Here is a 21,766-nt window from a genome sequence, read left to right as displayed (position 1 = left end):
TTGGGAACAAGGATTTATACGAAAGGCAGTGTGTACCCTAGAAAGGACAAGGGCTTTGAGTCTGACAGACCTCGATAAAATCTCACACTGCCACTTACCAGGGTAGCTTTGGCAAGTCACTCCATTCCTCACAGCCTCCCCCTGCTCATCTACACATGAAGTGGGAAACACCACACCCTATTTTGCAAAGTGTTTGTGAGGATGAGACAATGAGGGGAAAGCACCTAGCTTAGGGCCCCACATAGAGTAGGCGTTGAATAAAAGATAGCTGTGATGATATACAAATTAATCAATGGCTATTAATAAAATCTACAAATTAAATAGCCAATAAGCTTTTACTGAGTGTTTACTGTGAGGAGAGCCCTGAATTAGATCCTATAAGGCAGTGGTTCTCAAAGTTTAGCACGTCAAAATCACGTGCCCAGCTAATTGAATGCAGATTGCTGGGCCCCACCCCCAGAGTTTATGATTCAGCTGGTCAAGAGTGGGGCCCCCAGAATCTGCTTTCCACAAGTTCTGAGGAGATGCTGATGCTGCTGGCTGAGGATCACACATAAGAGAACCACTGCTACAAGGAAAGAGAGGAAGGAAGAGGAGCCTGACGGTTTTTGTACATGTAAGTCAAATATTTAGACAATGGTATAGGCAAGCATGTGGGATGGCACTTAAGAAACTGAGAAAAACAGTCAGACAAAACAAGTGTGCAGGCCACTCACCAAGCCATGCTGTGGTGGCATCCCACATACGAAAAAAGAAGAAGAAGAAGAAGAAGAAGAAGACTGGCATAGATGTTAGCTTAGGGCCAATCTTCCTCATCAAAAAAACCCACAAGCGTGCAGGGACAACAAGGTGTTAGCTTGGCCAGTTAAGTATCTGTGTGGGAAAACCTCATCATGAAAAATGGTGAGAGATTTTGAAGAGGCCACTGGAAAGCTAACTTGCTTACTAAGCTCAGCTTGGATTTGACGGGTTCCATAAAGTGAGCGATTACATATCTTGGGAAAGTCAGCCACACGGTGAAAACGGCAACTGCAGGCAGAGATGGGACAATAAGTAAGGCCAGGCTAGTGGCATGAAAATAGGAAGAAAAGAGCAAAAGCAGTGAGGGACCATCAGGTGACCCCAAAACACCCTCTATCAGTATAGCCAAGAACTTCAGCACTTTCATTCTGCAAGATCATGGCCCACAAAGGGAGTCTCCTAGATATAAGAAATATGGCTCATGAGACTCAAGCCCAACTAAACTCTACTATTTATTAATTTGGCATTACAAAGCATTAATTAAGGGAGCTACAAGACCTCAAACACGTCACTCAAATGAGAGAGGAAAACTTCTTACTTCTTTAGTTTCGTATAATGTACTAAACATGTTCTTTAAGTGTAGTACACAATGTTAATTAGCTACCACTGCACTTTTTATTACTAATCTTAATTTTTTTTTTTCCCTGAGGAAGATTAGCCCTGAGGTAACTACTGCCAATCCTCCTCTTTTTGCTGAGGAAGACTGGCCCTGAGCTAACATCCGTGCCCATCTTCCTCTACTTTCTATGTGGGACGCCTACCACAGCATGGCTTTGCCAAGTGGTGCCATTCCGCACCCAGGATCCGAACCGGCGAACCCCAAGCCACTAAGAAGCGGAACATGTGAACTTAACCGCTGTGCCACCCCAGGCCGGCCCCTAAAATTTCTATTTTTTTAAAGGAGAGAGGAATCCATCTATGATTTCGTACGTAGAACCATAGGCCACCTCTGGAAACGTACACAAGAACTTAGCACTGATTGCTTCTGGGGAGGGAAGAGAATGACTAGGGGGACAGGGTGGCTACGGAAGAAGGTCTGAGAGACTTTTCACTGCGTGCCCTTTGAGTTTTGAACGATGTGAATTTATTGCCTATTTAAAAAATAAAATATGCCTATGAGAAATCATAATATCTATGTCCTAAATGAAGAGTTTCTCACTAAGTTACTTGCGATAAGGAACTCCTCTCAGTATCCAGTCAACCAATATTCACTGAGTTTTACTGTATGTGCCACGTGCTGTTTTAGGCACTGGAGTCTCCACAGTGAAAACAGAAATCCCTCCTCTTGCGGACTTCAGGAGGGATATAGCCAGCAAACGAGTATCAGAGTGGTCAGCACTAGGAAGAAAAATCAGTTCGGAAAACAGAGTCGAGGGACTGAGGTGGAAGGGTGATTGTAGTACTTTTCTGAGTAGGAGTAATAGAAAATTTCTTTGACAGGATCACATTTGAGCAGACATATGAAGACGTGAGGAAGCCAATCCTGTGGCAACCCCAGGAAAGGATTCTCATCAGAGGGACCAGCACGTGCACTGGCTGTGAGGGTGGAATGTGCTTGGTGGGCTCCTCTTCAAGGAACAGAATGGACGGAGGAGGAGGGAGTGAGGAAGCAAATCACACTGGGGGTTTGGGGAAAGGGAAAGCACCAGATCATAATAAGGAATACAGACCTTATTCTAAATGATATGGAAAAGCATTAGAAAGTTTTAAGCAGTGGAGAAATATGATCTCACCTATCTTGTTGAAAAGATCACTCTGGTTGCCATCAGAAGAGACTGTAAGATGCAAGGGTAGAGTGAGGGAGCCCACTTGGAGGCCACTGTAATAATCCAAGTGAGAGATGATGCTCCCTTCAACTAGGCGAGTAGTGGTAGAGGTAGGAAGTGATCAGATTCTGGATATTATTTTAAGGCAGAGCCAACAGGCTTTACTGAAGGATAGGAAGTAGACTGAGAAAAAGAAAGAAGCCACGGGTGACTCCAAAGTATTGAGCCAAGCAACTTTTACAATGATCTAATAGGTTCATTAAAAAAAAAAAATCACACTTGCATATAAAGCTCCACTACTCTAAAACAGGTTATGAACACCACCAACAAAAAGCAATGCTTATCTATACACAAAATTAGGAAGCTGCAGAAGATTTTACGGTGGAAAAGAACACAGACCTGAGTTCATTCTCTAAATACTTAATGAGCATCTAAACTGCACCAGGCACAATATTAGGTATTAGCGACCTAAAGTATGCCTAAAATATATAACTGAGCACCAAAAAAGGACTGGCAGGAAAAATATCAAAATATTAACAGTGTGGGATATGGGATTTTTTTTGTCCTTGAATTTTCCAAATTTTCTACCATGAACATACCCTACTTTTAACTTTAAGGAGGAAAAATGTTTCTCTTTTACTATTGCCAATGAAGGACAAGTTCCCACAGGGCAAACTTATTTTAGTGATCTGAATGGTTAGCAGACTTCCTCTCTAAGAAAACCTTTTAACCTGAACAGATTTCTCAGCTTTCTTTCAAGCCTCCACCTGTTGCCGGTGCTAAGGTAAGAAGTACGTATGAGAGAAGGGGGAAGAGAGGATTAAGGTGGAGAGAAATGGGGTACACATAACAGCTTGCTCTTCTTTAAATACATTATCTCATAAAACACAAATGACAAAGATCAGAGAGATTAATTCATTTAAAATATTTAATCAAATACCAACTGCATACAAGATAATATGCTTACTACAGTAATCTATCCATTGTCAATAAACAGACAACAGCCACATAATTTATTCATTCACTCAAATATTTATAGATGCCTATAATGCATCAAAGGCACTGAGCTAGACAAAGGGAATTCAGCAATGAATTAGATAAAACCAGCCCTCCTGAGTGCACTCTAGTTTAGGGGGCAGGGAGAAGAGGGACATTATCATCATGACCTGTGCTAGAGGGATGACCTGGCAGAGGGTAAGAGGAGACTCGACCTAGTCTAGGAGTCAGGGTAAGAGGCTTGGACAAAAATGACATATGTTAAGATTTGAAGGAAGAGGAATTAAAGAGGTGAAAGGGTGCGGAGTGGAAGTACATTCCAGGCAACGGAAACAGCATCTAAGAAGAATCTGTGGCAATAAGGGTAAGGCTTGCTGGAAAAATTAAAAGGAAGCCAGTGAGTCAGAAAGATATAGTAAAAGGGAGAGAGGATAATAAGGTGAGCAAAGGGCCAGCTCATGCAGGGCCTAGTAGGCCATATCAATAATCTTGTTTTTAATGCTAAAAACAAGAACCACTGAAAGATTTTAAGCCTGGGAGTGACAATCAGATTCACATCTCTAAAGATCACTCTGGCTATTGTATAGAAAATAAATTAGATAGGAGCAAGAGCAAAGGAGAAAGAAATCAGAAGGCATTGGTGAGATGAGTGAGGGCAATGAAAGCAAACGTAAATGTATTCAAGATTTCCTTTGGAGATAAAATCAAGAGGAATTCCTAATAGAAGGAAAGTAGGTGGGGGAGGGAGGGAGGTAAGGAGAATAAGTGTCCAGGACACCAATGAAAGAGAAAACATTCCAGAGGACCAAAAAGACACATCAAAAACAAAACTTCATAAATAAGTTGAAAATAGGGAAGAGAAAGACATCCCATGCAAATTCTAACAAAAATAAATTGATTTTCCAATCCTCAAAAGAGACTTTAGGGCAAAAAATAGAGCTAAGGAAGAGCACAGTATCCCAATACAAAGAACAATCCACAAAGATGAACAACTCTGAATGTAACACAAAGCAAAAAGTGACAAAGAGAAACTGAAGAGTCCAGCAGCACAGTGAGATATTTAATATATCTATCAGAAATTGACAAATAAGGCAGTCATAAAACTTGTAAAGAAAAGGACAATGTGAGCAGCATTAAAAACTTGATCGAACACACAGAGATATGTCACTGTGAGCCTGACAAACAGAGGATATACATTCTTTTAAAAATACATGGGACATTTTAATTAGATCACAAAGAAACAGGCTCATCAACATTTCGAATAACTGATATCAAAAAACACTCTATCACCATACAATGCCAATAAGTTAATCAATAACAAAATTAAACACCATGAATAGAAACTAAAAAATGCCTTAGAAATACAAAGGTTAAAGAGGGAATAAAAATGGAAATAACAAAATATTTACATCTTAACGACACTGATATTACCATATATCCAATATATAGGAGACTGTTAAAGCAATACTTGGAGAGAACTCCACAGCCTTGAGCACATCATTAAAAAGTAAGAGGCTGGCCTGGTGGTGTAGTGATTAAGTTGACATGCTCTGCTCTGGTGGCCCAGGGTTCGTGGGTTTGGATCCCAGGCACAGACCCACACTCCACTCATCAAGCCATGCTGTGACGGTGCCCCACATACAAAATAGAGAAAGTTTGGCACAGATGTTAGTTCAGAGCCAATGTTCCTCACCAAGAAAAAAAAAGTAAGAAATGCTGACAAATCTGTTTTCAACTGAGAAAGCTAGAAAAAGAATATACTAAACCTAAAGAAAACAGAAAGGAAATAAAGATGACAACAGATATTACCAAAACAGAAAACAAAGAAACAGAAGTTAATTCTTTGAAATAAAATTTTAATTGACAAATTCTTCTAAGTCTATTCAAGAAAAAAAGTAAAATATGAATGAGGGGATGAAGCTCAAATTGGTGACTGAGCCCAGCAGCTGCTTGAGAGCAGGAGAAACCTGAGCCCCAGCACTCTGCAGCAGGTCACAGCTCTGCAGAAGAGGGGAGCCACAGTTCCAACCAGGAGATGGCTACAGCCATGACAGCAGACAGATGGTCCAGAAAGCAAAAGACAACAGGAGCAGGAGAAGGAAACGGCAAAAGTCACTATCAAGAAGGAAGATGCAGAGTTGACAGTGACAGAGATAGAACTCTGCTGGAGCACACGTAATATAATTTTAATTGCCCTAACAAAGGGATTGTGCTTTCAAGGGAATATCCACCGGATTAATTTGTTGCAATAATTACTTTTTCCTTTTGAGGGGGGAGAAAAGGCATAAACAAATAATTTTAGGAACAAAAGATACAGATACAGTAAGAGACCTATAATGGGAGTGAGAAAAGAAAAGGGAATAGGATTGAGTCAAAAGCAAATCCAGTTAAAGACTAGGTAGAGTAGAAGGACCTGGCAAAGGAGGTGAGGTAGTGAGAAAGATGTGGGCCAGAAAGGGAGAAAGTAAGTCAAGATTAAAGTGTCATGAGAGGGGCTGGCCCAGTGGCATAGGGGTTAAGAGCGCACGTTCCACTTTGGCAGTCCAGAGTTCCCCGGTTCGGATCCCGGGTGCAGACATGGCACCGCTTGGCAAGCCATGCTGTGGTAGGCATCCTACATATAAAGTAGAGGAAGATGGGCATGGACGTTAGCTCAGGACCAGGCTTCCTCAGCAAAAAGAGAAGGACTGGTGGCAGATATCAGCTCAGGGCTAATCGTCCTCAAAAAAAAAAAAAAAAAAAAGTTTCATGACAAAGAGTGTTTCAATAAAGAGAAGATAATCAACTGTGTCAAATGCTGCTGACAGGTCAAGGAAGTTGTGTGCTGCACGATGTCCAATGGATGTGGCACAAAGAAGTGGAGTAACCAGTATCCTGGAGAAAATAGACCAGTGGGAGCCAAGGTCACATTGGAGCAGAAGGATAACTGTTTCTATCTGAATTAGTAATTTTGGAGCTGAAGCTGTTACAGCTGATGACAAGACCCAGAGTGTCACTACGGAGAGCATGCCAGAGGTGGACCAAAGAAGGTCACTGGGGGTGAACATGGAAGCTTAGAAACCAAGGAGCCAAGGTGCCTGATGGGTCATGTGGTGGACATGCAACTACCCAAGATGATGGCAGGAACTGGAGGGGAAAGGAAGGCTGTGAGGCCAGTGCCAAAGTCTTCAACGGGCAGAGGCAGCCAGGAAGTCATAATATGGCCGTGAGAAAGAAAGAGAAAGACAGCATGAGTCTAAGGACAAACGCTCCAAAGGAGGAGTGGCAAATGGACCTATGCCTAGTCTAGTGCTGTACTTTGCAGAGTAGCAGTCAGGACACTGCAAAGCCTTTCCAGCTCCACCTGCACCCCTCTCTCTGAGCTCCCTGCGAAACGCAAACTGCTGCCGCATCACGGAAAGCCCTGAGCATAACACCCACCATTTTTAATTAGCTGAGCTAATATTACCCCCAGTCTTGCTAGCTACATGTACACCTATTCCAAAATCCAGAGGGGAAAATAGACCAATGTAAGGACCTGTGCAATGCCTAGAATTAAGCAAAAAGAAGGACGAAGGGATGGGAAGGGAAGAGCGTGAGCACTTTTTTCCAAGACACCAGAATAAGGAAAATGTAGCTTCCAAACAAAGCTCACTCTAGGCAGTCAAGACACTAGACAGCCTCCTGCTGGGTTAGTCCCGAAGAACTCTAACAGCACAAGATTTGAGGTTGTGACTAATTTCTAAGAGCCTCTCAATCAATGCAAAAGGGGCTGGCAAGCCTACCTCTGTAAGCTTTGCTAAGTAACACTCACCATATTTGGCTTGTGACAGGGATTCTGAAAGATTATCTAATTTACTCAAGTAAATCCTTAGAGGACTATAAACTCAACCAATTCATTTATTTGCAATTGAACACAATGTGCCTACTACGTACAGGCACCGTGATAGATATGGATGAGTAAGATGGTTTCTGCCCCCAAGATTCATAGCCTAGTGGAGGAGCTGGAGATTCAAACAAAAAATTTCAACGTTGTGTGAAAAGGCGGGAGGACATTCATAGTAGACAAAGAGCAAGAGCAAAGGAAAGAGGGGTTTTTAAACCACGCAGGAGTGCAATGCCGCCCAAGCCATGCTCAATGTGCCTACTACAGTGTATTGCATGCTATACTGATCCATCTCACCGTGAGTTCTTCTCCAGAGCGCAAAACTGTGTCTATTAAGTCTGGGTCCCCAATACCTAACCCAGTCTAAGACTCTCAGTGTAGTGTGCATGTCTCGATTGCCTAGTGTCTATCTATATCTATTCTCCTGTTTGGAATCTACTCACACTGCAGCTCCAGACTGGGCTCCAGAGCAATAAGGGTATTGGATAATCCAATCCCCTTGCTAAAGGCGTGGGTTAGCCAAAACTCAGGTCAACCAGTGTATAATATTTCCTTGGCCACAGGAATAGGCTGGTAATCCAATTTGGGGCAATGAAAGAAGGTTTCCTGGGGGATTCTGTGAAACAATCTTCCTTATTCTTCTGAGAAAGTAACTAGAAGAGTTGTTCATTATTATCCTGGATACTGACTCTCATTCTGGTCCCTGTGCTACAGAAATGTGAAGCCTAGAACCTTTATCACCATTTTGCCACCTATGCCAGACTGACAAAGATGGAAAGCAGAACCAAGAGAATCTTGGCAAAACAGAGCTCGCACCCTGATCAAACCATGCCTGAAGCCCACATTACTGCTGGAATTTTCAATGACATAACTCAATGCATCCCCTTTTAAACTAGTTTGAGTTGGGGGGTTCCTGTTAGCTGCAAAACAAAACATCCCTAATATTATAATATATTCAAGTTATGCTAAATCCTAAAAACCACTAGTGAATCACTGTCCACTAGCTCCTTTTACACACATTCCAATGTTTATCTCTTGCTTAACTTTGTTAAACTTGTTTTAAAGGTTTAAAACTTTGTTTTTAAACTTTGTTAAACTTAATTCTCAAATATTAAGACGTAAATCTTTTAGTTCTTATTTAAGCCTTGGAGAATGGCAACTCGTTAACACACAATAAAACTGGGGCTCAAAATTACCTATAAAAATGTATAAAAGAAAATTTACAAATTTTATAAATTTAACTACAAAAAATATGAACATTCTTCAGGGCAAAAACAAACACACATACTCCTAAGCAAACTTACAAGACAGATGACAACCTGGCAAGAAAAAAAATCTGTAATTCATATCACAGACAGAGGGCTAATCTCCCTATTACATAAAGAGCTCCTTTTTTAAAAAAAAAATGAACATGTCCAACAACCCAAAAGAAAAATGGGCAGGGGATATGAAATAGACAGTTCACAGAAAAAGAAAGACAATTTGCTCTTAATATAGAGAAAGATGTTCAACCTCACTTGTCACAAGGGAAAAACAATAAAAAAATTACACTAATTTCTCACCTATCAGAGCAAATGCAAAAGTGTGACGACACACTCTACTGGTGAGGCTGTGGTGAAACAGGCACTCTCAAGCGGGAATACAAAACAGTACAACTCTCCCTATGGAGGGCAACTTGATTAATATTTATCAAAAATGTACATGAATTTACCATATGACCCAGTAGCACCTCCTATGGAAATAGTTCTAGATAAACCTCCCTATGTGCAAATTAATATACATGCAAAGTTATTCACTGCACCATTATTTGTAATTTAAAAAACAAAACAGAATGATAAAGTCATCTGGTTAAATAAATTATGGTAGGGGCTGGCCTGGTGGTGCAGCAGTTAAGTTCGCACGTTCTGCTTCAGTGGCCCGGGGTTTGCAGGTTCGGATCTCGGGTGTGGACATGGTACCACTTGTCAAGCCATGCTGTGGTAGGCGTCTCACATGTAAAGTAGAGGAAGATGGGCACAGATGTTAGCTCAGGGCCAGTCTTCCTCAGCAAAAAAGAGGAGGATTGGCGGCAGATGTTAGCTCAGGGCTAATCTTCCTCAAAAAAATAAAAATAAATAAATTATGGTACATCCACAGCATAGAGTATAAAGCAATTGTAAGAAAAAATGAAGATGCTCTCTATTTACTAATATGGAAAGATCTCCAATATATTTCATTAAACAGAAAAAAACAAAATGCAAAATACCATACATAGTAAACTCCCTCAATTCCTTCAAATTTCTGCTCCAATGTCATCTTATTCTCATAACAACAAAAGGATGAGTCAAACACAAATAAAATGATTATAGAGAGGAAGGGAACTGAGGGGGGAGGACAGAAATGGAAGCTAGACCTCTCTGAATATAAACCCTATTTTATAGTTCTGATGTTGGAACCGCATAAATGTTTTACATAATTAAACATTTACATAATTAAACACAAAATTAAATTTTGAAGTATAAAAGAACTCCACATATTAAACGTGTACAATTTGATGATGTGGACACATGCAAACATCCATGATACCATCACCACAATCAAGGTAACAGACAGATCCATCACCTCCCAGAGCTTCCTTGTATCCCTTTGTTTTGTTTTTTTGTGGTAAGAACACTTCACATGAGATCTTCCCTCTTAACAAATTTTGAGGTGCACAATACTGTATTGTTAACTATAGGCACTATGTCATACAGCAGATCTCTAGATTTATTCATCTAGCATAACTGAAACTTACACAAACTTAAATTTAAAAACAATCCCTCATGTTCTAAAACTGGATTATGGTAATAGTTGTGCAACTTGGTAAATTTACTAAAAATCATTGAATTGTACACTTAAAATAGATGGCCAGAAAGTACAATAATTTGACTGGAGTAAGTCTGAAGAGGCAGTGAAAGAATCAGAGAAAGCTGGCGAAGTCCAATGCTTCTCCAACATTCGTAAGCATGTGAATCACCGGGGACCCTCTTAGAATGTAGATTCTGATTCTGTAAGTGTGGAGTGGGGCTCAATTCTGCACTTCCAACAAGCTCCCGGATGACTACACTGATGGTGCTGGTCTGCAGACCACACTTTGAGGGTCCAGACATCTTAGACAACTAGAGGAGCTTTGCTCTAAGGAGTAGCTGAGAAATAGGGCAGTAGCTGCCCCAGGCAAAAGACCCACAGGGAGTGGGTGGGAGCCAGAAAGGATTTTTTCCCTCCTTTTTTTAAAACAGAAAATAACACATTTGCTGTAGGATGCAATTTAGCCCGGGTTAGAACTGAGAACGTGTGCCGGGGGTTATGCTGATTAACCACAGCATTTAAGACAAGGGTATGCTGGAGAGAGTGGCAGTGTGGCAGGAGCTAAATCACTGAGAAACGGAGGTGACGAGGGCCCAAAGAGGGGTGCTTTTGATTCAATCTGATGACTGAGTCCTGAAAGAGGGTAATACACTAAGAGTCCCAAAGGAGGATAAAGTACTAATGCAGTACATTACCTCAGAAGTAGCACCAAAAGAAAGAAAATGCCTTAAAAAAAAATCTTTTTAAAAATCACACTAAGAGTTCTGGAAGCTAGGATATAACCAACATTTAAATGATCACCACTAAGGAAGATAACCCTATCCTCCCAAACCTCGCAGAAGCTTCAACCCTCACAATGCAGCTCATGAGTCCAGAAGCAGCCATCCAATGCCATATCCTTAGGCCTTGGGTTCTGCTTCTCTTGTTTAGAATCCCCTCCCGCTTAGCCCCTCACTCATCAGGATTCAGTTCAGATGTGACCTTGTGAAAGCCTCCCTACGTTCTCACTGCAATCGAGACAAACGTTCCATCGCAGTCATCTACTATCCAGACTTCATGGGCAAAGTCGATCTTGCGGAGTAGTTCTCGCATCCCTCCCTCTATCGGGGAGCAAGGGCAAAACAATGATCGGGAAGAAAAGGAAAAGAAGCGCACGGCATGGCCAACTTAGAATTCTAGGTAATTAACTGCTGAGTAAAAAACCACCACAAGTACCAGAGACCTCTTCAAGAAACTCAAAGTTTCACTTAACAGGACAGAAGAAACCAGTTACCCTCCTTACATTCAGCCACACATATGCCACTAAAGAAGGCAAGCCAAGACTTACTTAAATCAGGGCACTTATACTTTCTGTGCCATGGACTCCTTCTCACAATATTTTTAAATACAAAAGATTACAAAAGAGATCAGTTATATTAAAATAGTTGTACTAAAACAAATTCAGGATTTTTAAAAGTTTATCTCACATTGAATAACAAGCTCTAATAGCAGATCCACTAACTACTGTAATCTCAAAGTAGTGATGAGTGTAAATGATAACTGATATGGCTGCAACAACCATAACATGACAGGCAAACATCTGTGATTTTCACTGGTAAAGTCACAGGTCTGTTACTACTGTGATTTGTTGCCAATATTCATCAATAAAGGACATGTTAAAATTCAGTTAGAGGTTGTAAAAATAAAGATGTAAACTACTTTTCCCCATCTAGGTTGACATACCCCCTAAATTCTATTCAGATTAAGAAGCCCTAATGAGCGAATACTGTCTAAAACAGCAGACACTGTCTGTACATCTCACCACTATTTACTCGTCCATCTCATTGCTAGAGTATAGGCACTTTAGCCAGGGACTATATCTTATTTCTCTTTGGGTCTACAGGTCCAATAAAAGTTAATTGGATGAATAAGCCATTTATGATTCCACTGGACTGTGAACTCCTTGATGGTAGAGATTCTGTCTCAACAACAACATAGAGCAGGCCCTCAATAAATCTTGATAGAATGAATGAGTGTGTGAATATCTTGCCTCCATGGTTAGATGATAATCCTCTCAAGGTCAGGGATCATATCTCATACTTTTTGATTTCCCATAGTCTAGTACACTGCTTTTCACACAAAACCACTCAAATATTTATTAAATGAAACATTAAGATAAGACAGAGCCTCTGAAAAGAAGATCAAAGTAGAGAACGAGCACCTGTATCGGTTATGCTGTAGCAGGAAAAAAAAGCACAGCACAGCAGTGAGCTGGTTGTGAACCAACCAAAGGAGAAAGAGCTTCAGGTCACAGGGATAATCTACAGTGTGGTCACTTGAGAATATGTTAAAGTATTCCTATTCTTACTTTTAAAATATAAAAACCTTATAAATTCCTTCCTCATGAATGATTCTTGCTTCTTTCATATAACATCTATAGTTTCAAGTACATTTTCCAACTGCTACAAAATAAGATAAAGTGTAGTACAGATTGACTTGGCTGCTTTTAGTACAATATACCCTACTTTTTAAAAATCCATATTACAAAATAGAACTAACAATGCAAAACATTATTCAACTTAAAAATTACCAATTGCCAGAGAAGCTGTGAAGTTGAGAAAAATGCTAAAAGAGCAAATGCCAAATAAAGCTCAATCAGAAATGAAGATAAAGCATTTCTGAAATTAGAAATATAAGGCTACATGTTTTAAAATTTATAAAACTGTGATTTGTACATATTTTGGGTCAAATCATCTATTTGAAATCCAACTCAATATTCTTTTCCTACTAGGCAGAGAAATAATCCTCTACTTCACCTTCACTCCTTAATTCCACTTGATACTTGTATAGTTTAATGCTGTGTGCAGAGCACACAGCTTCTACCTTCTATTACAATTATCAGAACAAAAATACAGCTCCTTACAACCAGGAAGCGTCCTAATGCACCTTCCCATCACCCACAATAGACAGCAATGCCTTGCACAGAACAGTTCTGCAATAAACACTTGATGAATGAAGATTATTTTTTTAAAAGTAAGACATACCTCATATTCTATTATAAAAAATAGATGCCAAATGTTCAGAGAATAAGATAACTTGTCACTGATATTCTCAGATAATTTTAAATGTCCTGAAAATGAAAAGTGAGAATGTCTACCAATTAGATTTCTATTTTTGATGTCTACTCCTAAATAACCAAGGAAAACCACATTTCATATTTCTGCACAAATAAGTCTCACTGAAATATAAATAAAATTGTTCTCTAAGACATCAAATACCAGACTAGAAAAATCTTCACATTTATTTTTAAAACAAGGTTCTTTAGGCATATAGCCAAACTAGTTAGTGACAAAATCCACTATGTTTTGATTATTGCTCAAGTTTTCTACCAAAGCACAATAAATACTTAAATAAATTAAGTCATTAGAATAACTCAATGATGATAAATATAGGTGATAAGTTTCTTGAAGGCAGACACTCTGTCTGCACTAAGCATCTAGAACAGTACCTCATATCTGGCAGGTATGTCCCATAAATACTTGCTGAAAGAATGACATTCATGACTATCTCATGGATTTCACTGACATATTCTGGGAGTTTCTTACCATTGCTCATATCCACTGGCAGAGCCTTTGAAAATCTCATCACCATTCTCCTCTTCAAGGTCAAGAGAACAAAGGTGTTATATGAAAGTTTCTCGGGCCTGCTTTAAGTGATAAATTAAGATGCTTTCCCCTCAGTATATAAGATTCTATAGTTAAATAAATAAACCTTTATCAATATTTCCTAAGCCATTAGGTATCCCTCAATGGAAAAAAAATACAGGTTTCCACTCAATTCCACATGTGCCCTACTAAATTAAGTACAAAAGTTCTCAAAGTAAATTTGATATAAAAACTTCTAGACTTCCAAGCCTCTTTCTAAACTATAAATGGGAAGCACAGAGGTGTGAAAATCACAAATGGGGAGAAGGGTGTAAACACGACCTTCTCTGGAGAAGTCCAGTATCTGAAATTAGTCTGAAGGAAAAAATCATTAAAGAGCATCTCGCTACCCTCTCCACACAAAGCATGAGTCCCTCAGTCACCAACAGGTAGTCCGACAGTCTGACAAAGAGACAGAACATTTCCCGTCCAGCATGCTCATCCTCTCCCGAGTCAATCCACTACTTTCCCAGATAACTCTGGCTCTAAAAATATTTTAGCTGTTACTAACTGACTCTTCTTCTGGCCCCAGCTTCATCTCAACATGGTGAGTACAAAGCTTTTTCTAGCATAAAGACCTAGAATCACAATCTTTTCAGCTTGCTTTCACAACACACCCCACTCTTCCCAATTGCCACTCAAGAAGCAGGAAGTAAGTCCAGGACAAGAATACATCTTCCCAATAGAAAGATACATTTATTTTCATTAAAAAATTATCGAGAGCCAGCCCTGATGGCCTAGTGGTTAAAGTTTAGCACACTCCACTTTGGTGGCCCGCGTTTGATTCCTGGACGCAGAACTATACCACTTGTCTGTCACAGCCATGCTGTGGCAGTGGCTCACACAGAAGAACCAGAAGAACTTACAACTATACACAGCTATGTACTGGGGCTTTGGGGGGGCGGGGGGAGAAGAAAAAAGGAGGAAGTTTGGCAATTTTAGCTTAGGGTGAATCTTCCCCTGCAAAAAAGAAAAAAAAAACCCTCTCAAAATAGTTAATTTAAAAAAAACTGTTATTGACACACAATCACATAACCTTGAAAAGGCCTTGGAAGCCATCTACATCTACTTCCCACCTATTGTATGAATTACTTCAATAACATCTCTGGGCAGTATATTTATGACCTGGAATCTTAAGATGGGGGGTGGAGAGTTCTTTAGCTTGAATGTTAAGTAACTCTGAGCACAGTTTTAAAAAGCTGTTCGTTAGTACATAGGTCCGGGAGGTAACATTGGTTAAGAGAAGCAGATCAAAAGTAAACTGCACCATTTGGTTACTTTCCATTACCTCATTGTCTCTTGCTACACAATTTCCCAATTGTTAGAATGCTAACTTTGGTACCTTCTAAAAATAATTTTAAATGCCTTTAAAAAGATGTGAGCTACTAAAAGTACCGGTTACTTTTGGGCCCAAAATTGAGTATGTTTTTCAGCTTCTAAAGATCTTTTAAAGTATGACATAGAGGGACGTGGACGCTTTATTTGGTCATTCACACAACAAATAAAGAGTAAGGGCCTACTCCATGCTGGACACTGTGCTGGACACTAGGAAGACAGAGAAAGCAGAAAAGAAAAGTTCCTATCCTAAGGGAGTTTTCTTTATAGAAGAGACAGATTATCACCCAGAGAATTACAAATTGAGAAAAGTGCTAGAAAGGCAAAGTACAGGATGCTATGAGAACGTGTAATGGGGAAAACTGATCTAGCCTGGGGATTCAAAGAAGGATTTGCTGAGGGAGTAACGTTTAAGCCGAGACATGAATGGTGGCAATTCACATTTACGTAAAAACAGATTTCCATAAAATGGAAGGGTTGATCCAATAAGCCCAGTTAGCTTTAGAATCTTTATCCTAAAATAGCCTCTTGTTTAAAAAGAGGGAAACACAGCATGCTAAAAGGAGGTTTGAGAACTCGCAGTTCCAGGTTCTTTGGGGGGGGGACAGGGTCTCACTCATCTTTGCACAGTGCACATCGCCTTGCCCAGCATAATTATCACCACGGCAGTCACTCCAATCTTTGTTGAAATGATTGGTGTCAGCATTAAATCAAAGTTCATATTATCTTTAGTTAAGCAAAATAAATTCACAAAACTGTCTCCTCACACAAGAAACCCCATTCTGAACTTCAATTATGAAAAGACGCTTTCATCTACTTCACAGGATTGCTATCAAGATTCAATGAGATAATATATTACTAAAGGCCGGGGTAAATTCTGAAGTGCTTGCAAGTACATGGTATCAGTGTGACCAAAAAGCTTGATCAGCCTCTTCTCACTAAGACAGCTACTTTAGATTCAGCTGTGTTTCATTTTCCTTACCACAAGAAAAACACTGTAACAGAGGTTTGCACAGCCTCTCCAGCTTGGTTTTCTCCCAGGGAGGGAAACTGCATAAACTCTAAGGTCCCTTCCAGCTCTAGAAACTGACCTGTAAATGCTATAAAAGGGCCAAGATTACACTCCTCAACTTAGATTTTAGACTACCTCCTCATCCGCTCCATTTCCTCAGGACTTCTTTCAGGAATGGCAGCACACAGTTCATGATTTAAATTTTTTAACAGACCTATATTCCACTCAATTTACACGCAGATTTAAGTTGAATGTATTCATCCAAATTAGACCTTCTAAATGATCCGAATAATTGTAAAACTTTATGTCCCAAAGAAAAAATGGAAAGAAAAAAAACAGTCAAAATGACCAACAATCAAAAACAGATTTATAATTCCTAATCCCTTTCAGATTCCTAATCCTTTTCAGATTAAGAAAAATTATTTGCTGTATTTTAAAATCAGTAAATAGAGTCACAAAAACAATCACCATTACTCAGAAATAACAATAAATAAATGCAAACTCATTCATGTAAAAGAACATTTTTTAAAAATTACATTGGCTAGAAGAGTTGAAATGTCCACCATATGATGCAAATGTATTTACAAGATATTACCACATGAAAATGAAATTTTACCAAAAAAGTTAAAGTGTTCAAATAAACGATGCAGCTAAAGGCAAATTTACATGTTTAATTTGTCTTGTTTAAAATAATTTTTTTAGTGCAGTTCTGAAAAGCTCTCCTAGTTTTACCCTTCACTGAATAGTAGCCTACTAAAAGAGAACACTATTATGATACTTCCAGGCAAGAGACAGGTTTTTAGGATACATACCAGGGCTACCAGATCCACATAAGGTTTGCCACTAGAATGCTTCAAAGTAATATGCTTTCAAGGAGCCCTTTTTTAAAAAAAGGTAATGCCTACGCTAGTAATTGCTAATAAATTTGGTTTTTAAGCACTTTTCAAATTTTTATATAAATAAATATTAATAGCTTAAAATTCTAAACTTATTTCCAGAGAAAAAGCTAATCCTTTCAGTCCTAGTATGAATGTCAAGATAGCAGCTTCCTGTTTGACACTTACTCTTAGTGCTTATTTTAACTATATTTTACATCTACTGAGTGTTTCAGGACGTTAAAGTCCATTACGGTCATTATACCATAAATTACAAAGTGTACACTGCAATAGTCTCTTTTTAAAGAGGTGCAGGGGCCTGCCCGGTGGCTCAGTGGTTAAGTTCACACATTCCACTTCAGCGGGCCCGCCCGGTTCGCCCACCGGGATCCCAGGTGCGGACCTACACACTGCTTACCAAGCCATGCTGAGGCAGGCGTCCCACATATAAAAACAGGGGAAGATGGGCACGGATGTTAGCGCAGGGCCAATCTTCCTCAGCAAAAAGAGGAGTATTAGAATTTGTTAGCTTAGGGCTAATCTTCTTCAAAAAATAAATAAAAAGAAAAAATCATGGGCAGAGGAAAAAATAAATACATAAAAATAAAGAGGTGCAGATGGAAGTTAAATAATCCGTCCAAGGTCACCCAACAAGCCAGTGACAAAGTGGGAGTAGTCTAAAACTTCAGCTCCTAGACTACTAACCACTTCACACTTTCCCAATTCCGAAGGAAAAAAAATAAAGTCAAGCGATTTACTTTCAGTAAGAGCATACCTCAAACACAGTAGCACACTTAGCATAAACACTAACAAAAAACATTCACCTTGAACAAATGAGACAACTTGCTACATTTAGATACCACTGCCACACCCTTAGTTCTTGTAACCAAGCAACTCTACTGGAACTGGATATATGAAATCCTAGAGAATGTTCACTCTTCACTACATACAACTATTTTCACACTAATCAGACATTTATAAGTTAATTTGTTACCGCCTCTTCCCATGCCCAGGTGCTGTGGGGTGCATTAATTTCCTGACTCTTCCAACAGTCAAGTCAAGGACCACTTATCTCAAAAGTAAGCAGTTCTCAATGAGAACTAAGTTACGTAGCCAACGAAAGAAAACTCTAACAAATTGCTGCTTTTAAAGAGATATTTTTAAAGGATGATTACATGCTTCACAGAATTGCTGTTAAGTCGCCCGCAAAGAAGGATGGTTCTTGTAAAGCAGCTTTTAAGGCATATCCCTCCCTGTTCGGGACACAGTCAGACTTGTTGGACAAGACTGACCTGGGCACGCTCACAGAAAACCCCTCTCTGAAACCAGCTTAGATCAGTGAAAGCATCATTTCGACCTCCCAACTGTAGCACACAGCCCTTCCCATACTATAAGGGACAAGATGACCCTCTTTAACAATCTCTCAGGAGAAGGTTCCCTCGGCGGAAACAGTGACAGCCATTCTCCCTCGGATGTTTTTGGAAATAGAAAGTGTTAAGACCAGAGGAGAGGCTCCTAGAAGTGTCAGTGCGGCAGCAGGTGGAGTAGCCCTTGGTGCCGACCAGGTCCTTTCTGACCTAGTCTCAGGTCCTCCGCTTCCCAGCCCCGGTTCCGCCTTATAGACCTTCCCAAGCCGCCCCGCGCCCCTGTTCTCCAACCCAGAGCGAGACTCTCAACCCTCCCGGGAGGCGAGGCTGTCTCCGCAGACAAGACGGCCACCCCACCTCTTCCGGGGACTCGCAGGCCCGCTCCCTGGCCGTGTCAGAGCCTGAAGGACCCTGCCGGAGACGAAGCAGCCAGCCCCTGCCAGGGCCTCCCAGCCGGAACCCCGCACTCCACGGTCCCTTCCCACCGCCCCCACCCCTTCGAAACATCACCGCCACCACCCTCCTCACTCCTGAATCCCCCTTCCTCAGGAGCACCCCAGTGGAGTTACCGGCCCACTCAAAAGTAAGAGCGACGGCCACCCCCATCGGTCACCCTGGCCCCCGCTGTCACCGCCCTGCTCCCGGCCTCTGCCAGCGCCGCTGGCGGGCCCCGGTGACGCCCGGGTCGGTACCTTGCGGACCCCCTTGTAGATATAGAAGTAGAGCTCCCGGCCCACATTGAAGCAGAGGCGGTCGCCGTTGCCAGACTGGTCGTTGAGGTTTACGAAGGAGACGCGGACAGGGTTGGATCCCTGCGAGTTGAAGGGCACCCGGTTGGGCCGGCTGTACTCTGAGTGCGGCAGCAGCTTGTACAGACCTTCCCGGGTGGTGAATTGGGTCTTAATCTCGTTCATCTCCTTCCCTCCTCCCTCCGTCGCCATCTTGGAAAGCAGCGTTCATCCTGCCCTAAGTGCCCGGATCACGCCCACCGCGCAGGCGCTGTCCCGGGCTCTCGCTCTCCCCCCCCGCCTCTTCTTCCTGGCCCCTCCCACCCGCGAGCCGGCCCGGCGGGGGCCGGCCGAGGGGACGGGGCGGGCTTGTTTACGGCCCGACTGCGCACGCGTGCTCACCTGGCGCGCTCCGCGTGGAGGGGCGTCCGCAGGCTCCTCCCCCGGGCGAGGCCTCGGGGCGGCCCCGCTGCGGCGCCAGTGATCCCCGCGCGGCCTGAAGGTGGGCTACCAGGCCGAGAGGGAAAGGGGACGCCGCGGCGGGGCTGCGGTGCGGAGCGCCGAGGTGAGTTCGGGGCGGCCTCATCAGCTGCCTCTGGCTCTGCCCTGAGGGACCCCGGGACACTAGGGAGCGGAGAGAGTGGCCGTGGCCGCCACCCCATTCGGGCGAGCACGTGGGGTACTGCGAGTGGAGCGCCGGAGCCCCAGGGTTCTGCCTTCGGGAGAGGGCGGTTCCCCGCCCCCGGGACCTCCCCTCGGCCTCCCTGCACCACCGTCCGGATGCCCGGGTCGGGAAGCCCCTCTGCGTCCCCCGAGTCGGTTTCTGAGACGGTACCGAAGAACCCCAATTTTCCGCCTCACCGTCGATTTTTTAGGCGGGGTGTGGAAGAGGGGTGTGTAGCATATGTATTTGCGAGTCGCGTATCTGACTGAATACCTGTCTATAGTGAGCGTTGGCTAATTTTAAGGAAAGTAGGTTTGTTGGCACTTCTGTTTCTTGTTTGTCTTTACCAGGTGTTTAGAGAAAAGGGGAGGGGCGGGGCAGGGAATGGCTTTGGGAACCGGAGAGTGAATCTCAGCAGGATTCACTTGTCTTGCTCAATAGTTTGAGCTCTTGACAAAGTTAGAGGCCATTGATTAGAAAAAAAAAAAAAAGGCTCAAGTGAAATCTGCGAAATTGTTTACCAGGCATAGTTGTGTGCATATACTGTACTAGGTCTGGATGTGTAAGGACCGGCCCGCGTGTTGAAGTAAGGTTAAACCATCACCATTTTATACCTGGGTTTCTTGGCATGTTGCACTAGAATAAGAAGGTGTCTAAAGTGACAGAAACATTGTGATAGAATTCCAGGAGGGGAAAACCAACATTTGTTGCACCAAGAATGAGCTATTCCTTTAAGTTCTGATCATAGCTGGAGGCTCACAAAAGAAGTGGATGGAGGTACGCTCTAAAGTAAGAGGAGTCTGAATCATAAGTGTCTATGTATTAGAAAGAAGTAGATGCCAGTGGAAACTGTGCCAGTGATGTAATAATGCATTTGACACTAACATCCTGTATGTTTTATACATGTTGGCAGAAAACCACTGGAGGAGAATCCTACTTAATTCATAGATCCTTAAAATAATTAAAGTTTTTTGTTACAGTTGTCTTGATGTTATCTGCCTATCCCTAAAAGGCAAATAGATATCAGAAGTCGTTTAAAATACCAGGATGTGTTATATGGTCACCATGGATTTACCCCAATTTCCTATAACTGTTATTTTACATTGAAAATATGTATTTATAATGATCAGCTTGAAGGATAGTGACATCCTGAATCACCTAAAAATAATTCAGCTGTGTTTCCTAGTTGTCAGCGGGGAAGAAAGCATAATAATACTTTCTGGAGAAAAAAAACTCAGCAAGCAAAAATTAAAACAAAAATATTTTATTAGCCCTCAATTAACCACAACTTTAAATTACCCATAATACCTGTATGCCTCGGGCATTCTATTAAGGTTTATTCTGTATAAATTCAGCATATTTTATTGTGATCACAATAATGATAGGCTGTTTACTTTGTCCCATCCAAAGCCTTTAAATAATCTCTATTCTTAATACTTTTTCTCTTGTAGTTTTTTTCCCTCCACACTCAAGGATTCAATAAATAACACCCAAATTTATATAACTGAGCCTGACCTAAAGTTCATTTCTGATTTTCAGTTTCAAACCAGGCATTTCTAAATGTATTCAAAGGGACTGGCCCCATGGCGTAGTGGTTAACTTTAGTGTGCTCCACTTCAGCAGCCCAGGTTCACGGCTTTGGATCCCAGGTACGTACCTACACCACCTGTCAGCCATGCTGTGGCAGCAACCCACATATAAAATAGAGGAAGATTGGCAACAGATGTTAGCTCAGAGGCAATCTTCCTCAGCAAAAAAACAAAAAAAAAAAGCTGTGGGACAATTCAAGATGGCTAATAAAGGGGTAACTGGAGGCCCTCAAAGGAGAGAGAGTGTGGGAGAACTATT

The 21,766-nt window shown here is 41.5% G+C and overlaps 2 protein-coding genes across 2 annotated transcripts in view; one reads left to right on the top strand and one right to left on the bottom strand.

Annotated features, from left to right (window-relative positions):
• The window catches only part of WDR20 (WD repeat domain 20), a 54,099-nt gene extending 34,470 nt beyond the window's left edge, over window positions 1-19,629 (bottom strand). Inside the window, 1 exon segment of the mRNA XM_070593305.1 lies at window positions 19,219-19,629. Within this exon segment, the coding sequence (XP_070449406.1) occupies window positions 19,219-19,467 (249 nt within the window). The 5' untranslated portion in view covers window positions 19,468-19,629.
• The window catches only part of HSP90AA1 (heat shock protein 90 alpha family class A member 1), a 50,212-nt gene continuing 48,010 nt past the window's right edge, over window positions 19,565-21,766 (top strand). The window contains exon 1 of the mRNA XM_070593304.1: window positions 19,565-19,819. The gene's annotated coding sequence lies outside the window, so the exon portion shown is untranslated. The remainder of the gene's footprint in view (window positions 19,820-21,766) is intronic.

Source organism: Equus przewalskii, chromosome 25 (assembly GCF_037783145.1).
Source record: "Equus przewalskii isolate Varuska chromosome 25, EquPr2, whole genome shotgun sequence".
Taxonomy (NCBI): Eukaryota; Metazoa; Chordata; class Mammalia; order Perissodactyla; family Equidae; genus Equus; species Equus przewalskii.
This window is presented reverse-complemented; position numbering and strand designations above follow the sequence as displayed.